The 12,253-nt window shown below is 49.5% G+C and overlaps 2 protein-coding genes across 8 annotated transcripts in view; one reads left to right on the forward strand and one right to left on the reverse strand.

The window, feature by feature from the left end:
- MMS19 (MMS19 homolog, cytosolic iron-sulfur assembly component) overlaps window positions 1-909 on the reverse strand; it is a 40,313-nt gene extending 39,404 nt beyond the window's left edge. For 3 of the 6 annotated variants that reach the window (XM_063710351.1, XM_063710349.1, XM_019034532.4), the window contains exon 1: window positions 480-681. In XM_063710351.1, coding sequence (XP_063566421.1) covers window positions 480-654 — 175 coding nt within the window. In that variant the 5' untranslated portion in view covers window positions 655-681. Of the gene's footprint in view, window positions 1-479 lie in introns of all 6 variants that reach the window. The other 3 variants (XM_019034531.4, XM_004049890.5, XM_055352637.2) reach the window with 3 other exon arrangements.
- Window positions 910-1,018: 109 nt separating this feature from the next.
- Window positions 1,019-12,253, forward strand: part of UBTD1 (ubiquitin domain containing 1) — a 69,964-nt gene continuing 58,729 nt past the window's right edge. The window contains exons 1-2 of one of the 2 annotated variants that reach the window (XM_055352643.2): window positions 1,087-1,481; window positions 6,460-6,498. Coding sequence is in view for 1 of the 2 variants with exons in the window: in XM_004049895.4 (XP_004049943.1) it covers window positions 1,412-1,481 (70 nt within the window). In the remaining variant the exon portion in view is untranslated. Of the gene's footprint in view, window positions 1,482-6,459; window positions 6,499-12,253 lie in introns of both variants that reach the window. The other variant, XM_004049895.4, reaches the window with a different exon arrangement.

Below are 12,253 nucleotides of genomic sequence, written 5' to 3' on the forward strand. Positions count from 1 at the left end.
CTTAATTCCAGCCAGTCAGAGCGCGGGGCCATCCGCCACTCCCAGGATGCCACGCGACGGGAGCGGACGCTGCGAGGATGCACCTGCACACGTCAACCTCCCACAAACAGCGTGGCTTCGTGGCGTGAGCACCCGGTTCGGACCTGAACGCCTGGGTCCGAGTCCCAGCTCCCCCTCCTGCCTGGTCTGCAGCCCTGCGCAAGTCCTCTTGCCCTCGCTGAGCCTCAGTTTCCTCATCTGTAAAATGTAATGATTCCCTATAATTGGCTACAGGGAGATGAGAAGTGTAAATGGTTTTAAGGAAGACACAGGCAACTCTCTAACTTGTTACGGCTCTGAACCTCGCGGTGCTCACTAACCAGCCTTGAGACCAATCTCTCAAAGTCACCCCGCTCCTCCCTTCCCGCCCGGCGCCTGTACTGAGGCCGCTCCCTCCTGTTGGCCCCCATGCGGAAGGCGCGCGACGCCGTCTGCCGTACCTGCAGCCACCTGGTCAGCGGGGCCCTCTTGCTGACCCACGACGAAGTCGTGCACGAGGCCCCATAGGGCGCCCATAGGCGCCGCCGCCTCCACAGCCGCGGCAGCGGCCATGACGCGAACTAGAGACCGTGGGAGGGGATATGGGCGGTGGCACGAGACGGGCTCTCCGCGCATGCGCCTCCCGAGCCAATCGCCGGGAGAAGGGCAAGGGGGCGGGGCGCCGGGATCACGTGCCTGCCGGCTTCTGCCTAGGCAGTTCCAGGGAGGGGCGGGGCCTGGAATGGGGCGGTGGCACCGAGAGGGAAGGCTGCTGCTGGGCACGCAGCCGGAGGCCATTGAGGGCAAATAATTCCCAGCCCGGCTCCCCGGGAGACGGGCTGCGGGGCGGGCACCTGGCTGGGTGGGGAGAGGGGCGGTACGCACCACTGGGGAAGCCAATGAGAAAATCAGGCCCAGCCCGAGGGGGCGGTGCTGTCGGTCACATGCGCACCTGGGGCGGGTGGTGGCGGCGGCGCGGGCACCGCGAGCCGGCGGAAGGGAGAGGGGCCGGCCTGGGGCGGGGTTAGGCAGGTGAGTGACAGGCTCCGGGGGGCCGGCCCCTGCCTGGTGCCCCGAGCTAGCCGGGAGTAGCTGCGGCGGTGCCCGCCCCCTCTCTCCGCCCCTCCAGCGGAGCTGGTCTCCGGCCGGGCACCGTCGCGGGCCCCCCTGGCCCGGCCACCTGGGACGGTGCTGGGGAGTCTGCCACCTCCCTCTCTCCCCTGGCCCGCAAAGTTTTGGCGGAGCCAGCGCCGGGGCTGAGCGCGCCCCCGGGGGGAGATCGGGGAGCGCCCAATGCCGGGCAGCCGGAGCCATTGACCCGGGACGCCGCCGTCCGCGGAGCAGCCGACCACCCCGCCGCCTCCGGTGCATGGGGACTGGCTGAGGAGCCAGCATGGGCAACTGCGTGGGGAGACAGCGCCGGGAGAGGCCGGCAGCCCCGGGACACCCCCGCAAGCGAGCAGGTAACGATGGGGAAGGGAGCAGGGCCTCGGGCATCCCACCAGTTGTCCCCCTCCTCGCCCGAGTCCTGGGCTTACTGATGGACTCCCCACTGGTGCTGGCGCTTGGGTTTCCCCGATGGGCTGCTCCGCAGCCAGAAGGGGCCGCTCCCTAGCGCCGGGCGGCCGGGGGAGCTGAGTTGGGGCAACTGCGAGCACTGAGCCGGCTGCGCGACCAACTCTCTCCAACTGGGTAGCTCCTGGTGGGGGTGGGGGCAGGAAATGTTTGCAGACCGCAGCGGGGCCGACGGATCGGGAAGAGGCCCGGGGGCGAGGGCGCCGCTGGCCTGGCAGCTCCGGCCGGGGTCGGACGCCGGCCCGTCGGGGCACGGCGCGGGCAGCCAGGCGTCCCCAGAACTCGGAGCGAGCGAGGCGAGAACAGTCGCTCCTTCCAAAGACTGTGTCATTATCGGGCTGCAGATCGTGTCTGCCGGAATCCGACTTGCAAAGCAGCGCAGGACTCTGGGAAAGAAATCTTTATTTTTCCCGCAGGGGTTTTTAGAGTCTCTCGGCCGTCTGGGAGTCTATAAAAGATGCGGTGCGGGGTGAGAGTCACTCTCGGGATTGTTGGGATCCTTCCCAGCTTTGGGAGTGAGATCGCTCGCTGGTGATCCTCCAGGCCCGCGCAACGCTTTCTCACTTTCATGGTACACCCCGCCTGCCCTGGCATTTCGCCCCGGGAAGAGGTCTGTCGGTCATTTTTCTGGGTCTTACACTCACTTCCTTCTTTGAGGGTGTTGCAAGGACCCGCTGGGAATAATATCGTAGACTTGAGAGCTCAAACTTGTCTGGATTCCAGATGGTCCCATCTCCTACTCTGTGTCAAAGCCCAGATCCCGAGAGGTTGAGCACCTTGTCCAAAGTCACACAGCAAGTTAGGAGCTCAGCTGGGGCTAGAACTCAGCCTCCTCTCCCACCCCATTGCCACATATCCCCTTATGTAAGAGGAGCCACAGGCAGAGTTGTTAATGAAGTGGAAACTCTAGTTGGAGTTTCCTGTCTCCCTTGACACCGAAGGTGTGTTGCTTGGGTTGCGGAAACTGGGAAGGAAGATGGGGGAACCAGGGGAAGCAGGGAAGGATGTCTGCATGGTGGACAGGATGACTTGTGGAGGCAGAAATGTGTTTTTATGGGAAAGATGCAGTAAAACTTATTGAAATTCTCTTGTCTGAAGGTAACTCTGACCATTCTTCTGACTGAGGAGAGATGACTCTCAAAACCAAGGGCTGGCTTGCTTTCATTCATTCATTTGTTCAACAAATATGTATTCAGGCCCCATAATTGATTTTGCAACATTTTTTGCTGTTGACAACTCTCTCCTACGAGACATTCCCCCCATTCCTTTCTTGGCATCAGACTGTCTTGGTTTTCCTTTCTGAACACCCCTTTCCACCATCACCTTCTAGGTTGGGGGCACGCTGGTGCTTAAGTTTGACATTCTGTTTTTTCTCTCATTACACTCTCTCCCAGAGAAATCTTGTTCAGTCCCACAACTCTTTGTCCATTGGGAATACCCCTATGCTTAATCTTCAGCTCTTCTCTCTTGAACCCCAGAACCCCATCTCTAGATGCCCACTGGACACTGTGATATAGATATTCCCAGATTTAACACCTCCAAAACCAGGCTCTGCATGGCTCCCTGTCCACCAGCTTTCCTTCTTTACTCTTATGTTCTTCCAGCTGCCTAACTTTAGGCTGTGGAAGTTAGCCTAAACTCTTTCTCTCATGACTTTCTCTGCTTCCTTGTCGCCTGCCTCTCAGCCAGTCAGTCACTGGGGTCTGCTGGGTCTTCCTTCCGCGGGACTTGCAAACCTGCCCCTTGCCACCCTACTTTGTACCCTTCTCATCTCAAGTCAACCCTTGTCTCAGGCTGAAGTGAGGTACCCCCCAAAGGCAACTTCATCTTCAGTCATCATTCAGTCCTACACACAGTTGTCCCCACAGAAGACATTTGTTAAATTAACTTCTTCCAGATTTTATAGTTCTGTGTTCAGAATGTTTCTGTACTTGGCCAGGCGTGGTGGCTCATGCCCGTAATCCCAGCACTTTGGGAGGCCAAGACAGGTGGATCACCTGAGATCAGGAGTTCGAGACTAGCCTGGCCAACATGGCAAAACCCTGTCTCTACTAAAAATATAAAACTTAGCCAGGCATGGTGGTGGCAGGCGCCTGTAATCCCAGCTACTCAGGAGGCTGAGGCAGGGAGAATTGCTTGAACTGGAAGCTTCGCAGAGGTTGTAGTGAGCTGAGATTGCGCCACTGCACTCCAGCCTGGGTGACAGAGCGAGACTCCGTCTCAAAAAAAACCCAAAACAACAACAACAACAACAACAAAACACCTTTCTGCACTTTCCCACTCCTACAAGTACTTTAACTTTCAAGGCTGTTCAAATGTGGGCCAGTCCTTTCTTTTAAGTCCTGATTTCTTTCCCTTCTCTGACATTAAGACCACCAGTGTTTGCTCGTGCCATTTCCTTCTTATCGAGAGTCTTTAATCCTTTGGGTTCACTTCAAGTGCCGTACCTTGTTTGAAGCACCTTGCCTGACAAGTCTGCCATTTCCCCCTCCCTCCGCACCCCACCACACACACCCCATGGAAGTGATTGCTCCTTCTGAGAACTCCTGCAGACACATTATCTATGCCACTTACTTAACAATTATGTACTCTGTATTATTAGTCATGTCTTTGATGTTTACAGTCTTTTATCAGCAACTACATTGCAAGCCTTGAAGACCTGGGTTCTGTCTTATCCTTGTAGTATATGTCTCTCTCATGCACACACACACATTCAGCACTTAACACAATGAGTTGTACAGAAGTAGCGCTCAGTATTTGTTGATTTTAGAAAGCAAACTCAACTTCATCCTACCATCTACATTTTTCATATATCTGCATTTTTTTTTACCTGCTAGTTTATCATTGCTTTAGTTCTGTGGGTCCTACTATGAATAGCTTTATTCATAAAGTCCAAAGCCGAGGGGAACTCTGTAGGATGACAAATTTGGTACAAGGGAAGGAATCCTTCTTAACTCCACAGTGCACCTGGCATTCCTGTAACATCTGTGGCTTTTCCTTTGACAAGGACATAGTTTTATGTTGTAAGACTAATGCCTAAAACTTCCCCAGCGCTACTGTAACTCTTACCTTCCTTTGGCACTAATGTAATGGGAAGAAAGCCTCAACAGGGAGCTAGGACCTGAGTTCTAGTCCTGGGCCTATAACTCAGTGACCCTGGGCAAGTCATCTAACCTTTCTGGGTCACACTTTCAATATTTCAGGAAGGGGGAGGGTTATACAAGATCATTAGAGCTGTTTTATCATCTTCACAAAGGCAGCTGTTTAAAGCTAGAAAGTTATTGAGGTGAAATCTTTATGGCTTGTAATGTCACCCTTTGTCCTTAGTTCTGCCTTCTTAGTCACTTGGTAGATAAAGCAGAGACACAATACTGTCTGGTCAGGGATTCTTGCATTAGGGAGAAGGGAGAGGTCCTCTCGTCTCATCAAGTTTTGTGATTGTCACTCATATGTGTGTGTGTGTGTGTGTGTGTGTGTATATACATATATATGTATATATATATGTATATATGTGTGTGTGTGTGTATATATATATATATATATTTTTTTTTTTTCAGAGAGGGTCTTGTTCTCTCGCTCAGGCTGGAGTATGGTGGTGCAGTTATAGCTCCCTGCAGCCTTTAACTCCTGAGCTCAAGTGATCCTCTCCCCTCAGTCTTCCCAGTAGCTAGGGCTACAGGTGTGCATCACCATGCCCAGCTAACTTTTTATTTTTTGTAGAGATGGGGTCTTGCTATGTTGCCCAGGCTGGTCTGAAACTCCTGGCCTCAAGTAATCTTCTTACCTTGGCTTCCCAAAGTGCTGGGATTGCTGGCGTGAGCCACCACACCCAGCCTTAAAAATTTTTTTTGGATTGTTACTCTTAATGCATCCCCAGTAGGTTTGTGTTTTTCTCCTTCAGATGCTGGGTGGTTCTTGTATGCTTCGGAGAATACTTGGGGATTTACTCCTTTGGTGGGGGCTCTTGCCACCCCATACATATACATTAGGTAGATAAATATCTCTGCCCATGAACTGGGTGAAGCAGCCTCTCCCCCAGCCACTCCAGGGAGAGGTAGAGGTGGTAGAACAGGCAAGTCTCTTGCCCAGCTCCACCCTTTGAGAATGTGGCAGGGCTGAAACCCAAATATCTGACTCTGTGATGTGCCAGGCATATCCACTTACATTCTGGAATCTCAAGCTCGGGGTGGACAGACCCAGGGCCCTGTTTGGGGCTGGTTGGGCTTGGCACTGTGGTTGCAAGAGAGTCTGCTTCTTGTGTGGGCTGTGTGGCTATTCTTGAGGGAGTAATTGGGCAACTTCTCTATTTGCTCAGTAAGTATGTACTGAGTGCCAGGCACCGTGCTGGCTGTGAACAGACGTGGTCCTTGGCCACATGGAGCTTACAGTCTTGCAGGGGGCAGACAGTAAACACATAGTCATGCAAATTACACATGATCATACATAGAATTATGTAGTATTATATATGCTGGTGACTCCTCCCACATTTATAATTTCAGCCCATTCTCTGCAACTTCAGCCTTGGATATTCTGCTGCCTGCTCACCACACCTGCTGTCTAAAAGGCTTCTTAGTTTAACATGTCCAAAACAGAATGAACCCCCATCCCATCCCTGTACCTCCCAAAGTCTTTCCCATCCCAGTTCATGATGATTTCATCCTTCCGCTTGCCAAGGCCCCTAAAATTCTCGTCCCTGACTTCTCCCTTTCTCTCACACTTTACATCCATTTAATCAATAAATCCTGTTGGCTTTGCCTTAAATATGTCCTGAACCTGACTCTGACCATCTCCACCACTTTCACCCTGGTCTGAGCTACCACTGGCCCGTGAACTGACCTTCCTGCTTCCTCCCTTGTCTCCCGACAGACTATTTCCATCCCAGCAGCCAGCGTGATACTCTAAACTGTAAGTCAGATTTCATTACTCCTTTGCTCAAGCCTTCCTGTGACACTGCATCTCATTCAAGACTTCTTGTGTTGGTCTACAAGATATGATATGATTTTCACCTGCTTACCTTTCTTAAGCCATCTCATGCTCTCCATCGCCTTGTTCAACCCCCCATATCTGAATGGGTCCCTCTCTCTCCTTGTCCCAGTCTCCTATTTAAGGAGTCAAACCCTCCCAGGCCATTTCATTTAAAATTATCCCCTTCCCTCTATCACCTGCTCTCGGCATTATGTACCTCCCTTTCCTGTTTTATTTTGCTCCATTGCTTATGTCATCCTCTGATATTGGTTGTCTCCCCTTGCTCCATGTTGTCAGAGATTTTTATTTGTTCACTCTGTGATACCAAGAGCAGTGCCTGGTAAATATTTGTTGGATAAAACTAGAGTTGGTGAAATCTATAGAAAAGCATAAGTGAACACATCTGATTGATCTCCTACCTTAGATGGGTGTTAAGGCAGGTATCTCAATGAAGGGACTTAAACTGCACCCTCAGAGTGGTGTTCTGTCTCTGGGACTGGCTTCTCTCTTGCCCCAGGCTTGGGTAAGTTCTTAGATACCTGGGATATATATGACTCCTGTGGTTTGGGTGCCTCTTGCTGGGAGATACCAGGGCTGAAGCAGGAGGGCAAAGTGAAGCTCACTATTGGGGTCCTAACCAGGCAGTAGCACCTTCTTGCCATTTTATGTGTGCACCTGTGTCAGAGTGGACCCCCCTCTTCCAGGCACACATGATGTTTGTAGTCCTTTACTCGCAGGGCAGGGATAGGGTGGCCTAATAGACTACAAGGGAGGAAGTTAGGTGATGTGGATTCCAGGCATCTCTTACCCATCAACTTGCTGGAGAATTTTTAGAATCACAGAATTTTAGAGCTGAAAAGGAACCTAAAGATTTCTATAACCTCTTTTTTCTTACCCAGCCATTAGAAAGAGAACAAAGGTATGTCTGTCCCCTGCCTAGTTCACAGAAACATGGTGCAACCTACATAAAAACTGCATGTGCTCCTTTAAGTTGTGAGTGTGTGGAGGTCAAGATATTATAGGGAAGTGGTTGAGGTCAAGTGTATTCAAAGGAGAGGAGGTCTAGTCTCTGCCACTTTCTTGAGTGGTAATCTTGGGCAGGTCATTTGTTTCTTCCTCAGTTGATCCTCCATTTTAAAAAGATAATATTTCCAGTTTCCTTCACAGAGATGTTATGGAGATAAAATAAGCTAATGGTGGTTTAAAAATTACTTTCATGGCTACACAGTGTGCTCAGATATGAGGTCCCAACACAGAGTTTCATCTGGCATTGGTGGAAAATGAAGCCTGGGGTCTCTGCTCCTTCCTAGTTGTTTGTGTGACTTTGGACAAGCCTCTTGATCTCTTTGAGCCTCAGTTTCCCCATTTGTGCCATGGGGTGACTGCCACCCTGATCACCTTTCAGAGAGGTTGTAAGATTAAAGTGAGACGCTGGATGAAAAGAGATTTTGTGATCTTAGAAAGTTTCTATTATTCCAAGCTACCAGGATTTTTACACACAAAAGCCATAGCCAGTGATTTTTCCCACTAGATCATTGAAGCTTACTCTTTTTAAGGAGCAAAACTATAAAAGAAATGTTTAAAAACTATTTTTGGATGGGAATCTTTCTGAAACGAATGATATGCTTCTGAGCAAAATATTAATATACAGCTCAGAAAGAACCTCTGGTTTGGGACTAGGGGTTGTTGAGTTTATACCGGTGTGTACAGAGCGCCTGCTTGGTGAGAATGGGACCACAAAAGGTTCTTTCTCTCAAAAGTGTTACCTCCCAAAGCAGAGACCTGGGGTGGGGGAGGGACCTAGTGGTGGGCAGAGGGAAATTGCTGGGGGAGAGCCCATTCCGGGAGTGCCCTGCCTCAAGGTTCCAAGTAGCAACACTGGCGCTGCAGGAAGGCTCTTAAATCCTGTTCAAGGCTCTGAGTGGGAAGAGCCAGTCCTACCCGGTCAGTTACTGTGCTTATAGTAGTGTGAGGCCACGGGGCTTGTGAGACTCTAGGGCAGTGGGCCCCAAACTACGTGGTTCCCAGCTGTTGTGCTTTGGGGGTTCATGTTTCCACCTACAATCATTGCTGTGTCTTCTGCCTGGTAGACAGTAGTCACTTCTCTTTTTCTTTCCTTTTTCTTTTTTTTTTAAGTGATTACCTAGATATGACATAAAATTTACTTGTATGTAACAGCAAATTTTTCAGTCTATAGTTTTGTAGCATGAGTACATTCTTTGTACTTATTGTTGTACAACCATCACCAGTACCCATCTCCAGAACTTTTTCATTTTCCCCAACTGAAACTCTTTTACCCATTAAGCGCTATCCATTTCTTCCTCCCCCCAACCACTGGCAACTGATATTCTGCTTTCTGTTTTATGAGTTTGACTAGTCTGGATACCTCATATGAGTGGAATCATGTAGTATTTCTCCTTTTGTGGCTGGCTTGTTTCACTTAGCATAATGTTGTCAAGGTTCCATGGTATAGCATGTGTCAGAATGTCCTTCCTTTTTAAGGCTGAGTAATATTCCATTGTATGTGTATACCACATTTTGCTTATTCATTCCTCCACTGATGGACCCCTGGGTTGCTTCCACCTTTTGGCTATTGTAAATAATACTGCTGTGAACATGGGTGTGCAAACCAGGAGCAAAAGGTGAATGCTCTCTGAGTCTCTGCTTTCCGTTATTTTGTGTATATACCTACAGGTGGAATTTCTGGATCAAATGGTAATTCTATTTTTAATTTTTTGAATAACCCCCCATAACACTTTCCTCAGCAGCTGCACCATTTTATATTCTCACCAACAGGGTGCAAGAGTTCCTGTTTCTCTACATCTTCACCAACACTTGTTATTTTCTGCTTTTTGTTGATTAGGTTTGGATTGGTTTTATAATAGCCGTCCTAATAGGTGTGAAGTGGTTTATCATGTAGTGATCATTTATGCTGGGCTCAAAGAGCAGTCCCTCCAAATCTCTGGGAAAACAGACATCTGAGTGTGTTAGAATTGTGCATAGAGGCTGGGCATGGTGGCCTACACCTATAATCCCAGCACTTTGGGAGACCAAGGCAGGAGGATTGCTTGAGGCCAGGAGTTCAAGAAAAACCAGGGCCACATAGTGAGACCTCGTCTCTATTAAAAAAAAAAAAATTGGCCTGGGCACGGTGGCTCATGCCTGTAATCCCAGCACTTTGGGAGGCTGAGCCGGGCAGATCACGAGGTCAGGAGTTCGAGACCAGCCTGATCAACATGGTGAAACCCCGTCTCTACTAAAAATACAAAAAAAATTAGCCGGGCATGGTGGCACATGCCTGTAATCCCAGCTACTCAGGAGGCTGAGGCAGGAGAATCGCTTGAACCTGGGAGGCGGAGGTTGCAGTGAGCCAAGATTGCACCACTGCACTCAAGCCTAACGACAGAGCAAGACTCCGTCTCAAAAAAAAAAAAAAAAAGAGGAACCTGGCAGGAAAGGGGCTGGAACACCTTCTGCAAGGTGTGGGGAGGGAGACTGAGGGGACAGGGATGACTCCTCGTTTGTACCTTTTTCCTCTGGAAGTCTTGGGACCAGGAGCAAAGGGTGAATGGTGCCTAGGCAGCCAGTCACTAACCAAGTAGCCTGAATCTTAGTTTCCAGCCTGCGCACTTGGAGTTTTGTTGTTTTTAAAGGCTCAGAGAGATGTAATTAGCAGCAGCTCACCTTTGCAGGGTGTTTGCCATGTACTAGGAGCATCACATGCAGTATTTGGGTTAATTCTCACAACCACCCTATGGGTGGATTCTGTTATCACCTTTTCACAGATGAAGAAGCTGAGCCTTAGAAAGGTAATGTCTGCTGCCTAAGGTCACACAGCTTGTAAACAGCAGAGCTGGGACTGGAACCCAGGTGTCTGATCTCAGAGCCCACGCTTTGGGCCAGTGTGTAGTTTGTCCTCACGAGAATGGGAAGAAGAGAACGCTTTTTTGTTTTGTTTTGTTTTGTTTTTTAATGAGTTTATTATTGAGCACCTTCAGGCACCACTTTGCTGGATCCCTTGACAAACATCATCTCATTTGATTCTCCCTATTTTACCTATGGGAACATGCCTACCTATTTTACATATGGGAAAGCTGATGGCCAGGAAAGTGAATGGATTGCCAGTGGTTATGATGCTAAGAGACAGAGCTGGAACTCAGCCTGAGGATGTTGATTCATTCCAGTGCTCACAGCTCGTTCCATTGTGCTGTGAGCCCTGACCAGCTCCCACCCCACCCCCATGGAAAGAAGCTGGTAGGTCAGCTGTGAAGTCTGCAAAACTCCAAGGACTACAGCCACTGCTTTCCTTTCCCATTGCTGTCCCTTCCTCCTTTAATTTCCCCACCCCCAGACCACCACCTCCACACCTAGAAACCATGTGAGTCCATCATCTTGGATCAAAGTGCTTGGCACATAGTAGGTGCTCAATAAATATGCGTTGAATGTTGTTTGAGGGCTCGGTGTGCTAGAGGCAATAGAATCTCAGCCAAGATTGTGTTCCTAAAGAGAAACACAAGTAGAATGCAAATATTGTTGTTTCCTCCTCCTTCTCCCAGAGCAAACCTCCGCTTTCCAACACCCAGATGCCAGGGACTTGAAGAAAAGATTATCCTTCCTCTGCAAACTTTGAATTATTCCCAAATTCCCAAAGGAAAAGAGGCACAGAGAGTCATGTTAGCAAAGTGCTTGCAGAATCAGGTGTCACTCTTCGTAATTAATAAGATTAACAATCTCTTTCTTCTCTCAGCATTTTGTGGTTTTCAAAATGCTTTCTCAAGTATTAGATATCATTTGATCTCCACAGCCATCCTGTTAGATAGGCAAGACAGGACTCATTTTTCCCGTTTTATAGATGAGGACACTGAGACTTGGTGAGGATGTTAAGATACTCAAGGTTATTGACTGAATAAGTGGCAGAAGTCATAGAGAGGGCAGCGGTTCCACTACTTTCTTTGCAGAGCCTCAGTTTCTGCATCTGTAAAATGGGGTAAGCATACATCATTTAGAGTAGTGAAGCGTGAAATGTGATCATGTGTGTGTGATGTGATCAGCACAGTGCCCACACACAGCACAGCAGATGCTTAGATGGGGAACAACGCAAAGCTCATTGTTCCACTGATGACTTATATTGTACTGACCCTTGTTCCACCCCCACTTTTAGGGGGAGCATAGTATAGCCTCCCTAGTCCTCCCTGGTCACCTTCTGTTCTGGTCACTCTCTGGCTCATCCCTTGGAGTCAGAGTGCAATCACAAGGGCTGGCCATGAATTTCCTTTTTTTTTCCCCTACCCTGAGACGGAGTCCTGCTCTGTTGCTCAGGCTGGAGTGCAATGGCACGATCTCGGCTCACTGCAACTTCCGCCTCCTGGATTCAAGCGATTCTCCTACCTCAGCCTCCCGAGTAGCTGGGATTATAGGCGTACACCATCACACTCAGCTAATTTTTTTGTATTTTTAGGAGAGACGGGGTTTCACCATGTTGGCCATGCTGGTCTTGAACTCCTGACCTCGTGATCCGCCCACCTCAGCCTCCCAAAGTGTTGGGATTACAGGCATGAGCCACCATGCCTGTGCCTGGCCTTTTTTTTTTTCTTTTTCTTTATTTTAGACAGAGCTCACTCTATTGCCCAGGCTGGAGTGCAATGGCACAATCTCAGCTCACTGCAACCTCTGCCTCCTGGGTTCAAGTGACTCT

The sequence above is a fragment of the Gorilla gorilla genome, chromosome 8, assembly GCF_029281585.2.
Source record: "Gorilla gorilla gorilla isolate KB3781 chromosome 8, NHGRI_mGorGor1-v2.1_pri, whole genome shotgun sequence".
Taxonomy (NCBI): Eukaryota; Metazoa; Chordata; class Mammalia; order Primates; family Hominidae; genus Gorilla; species Gorilla gorilla.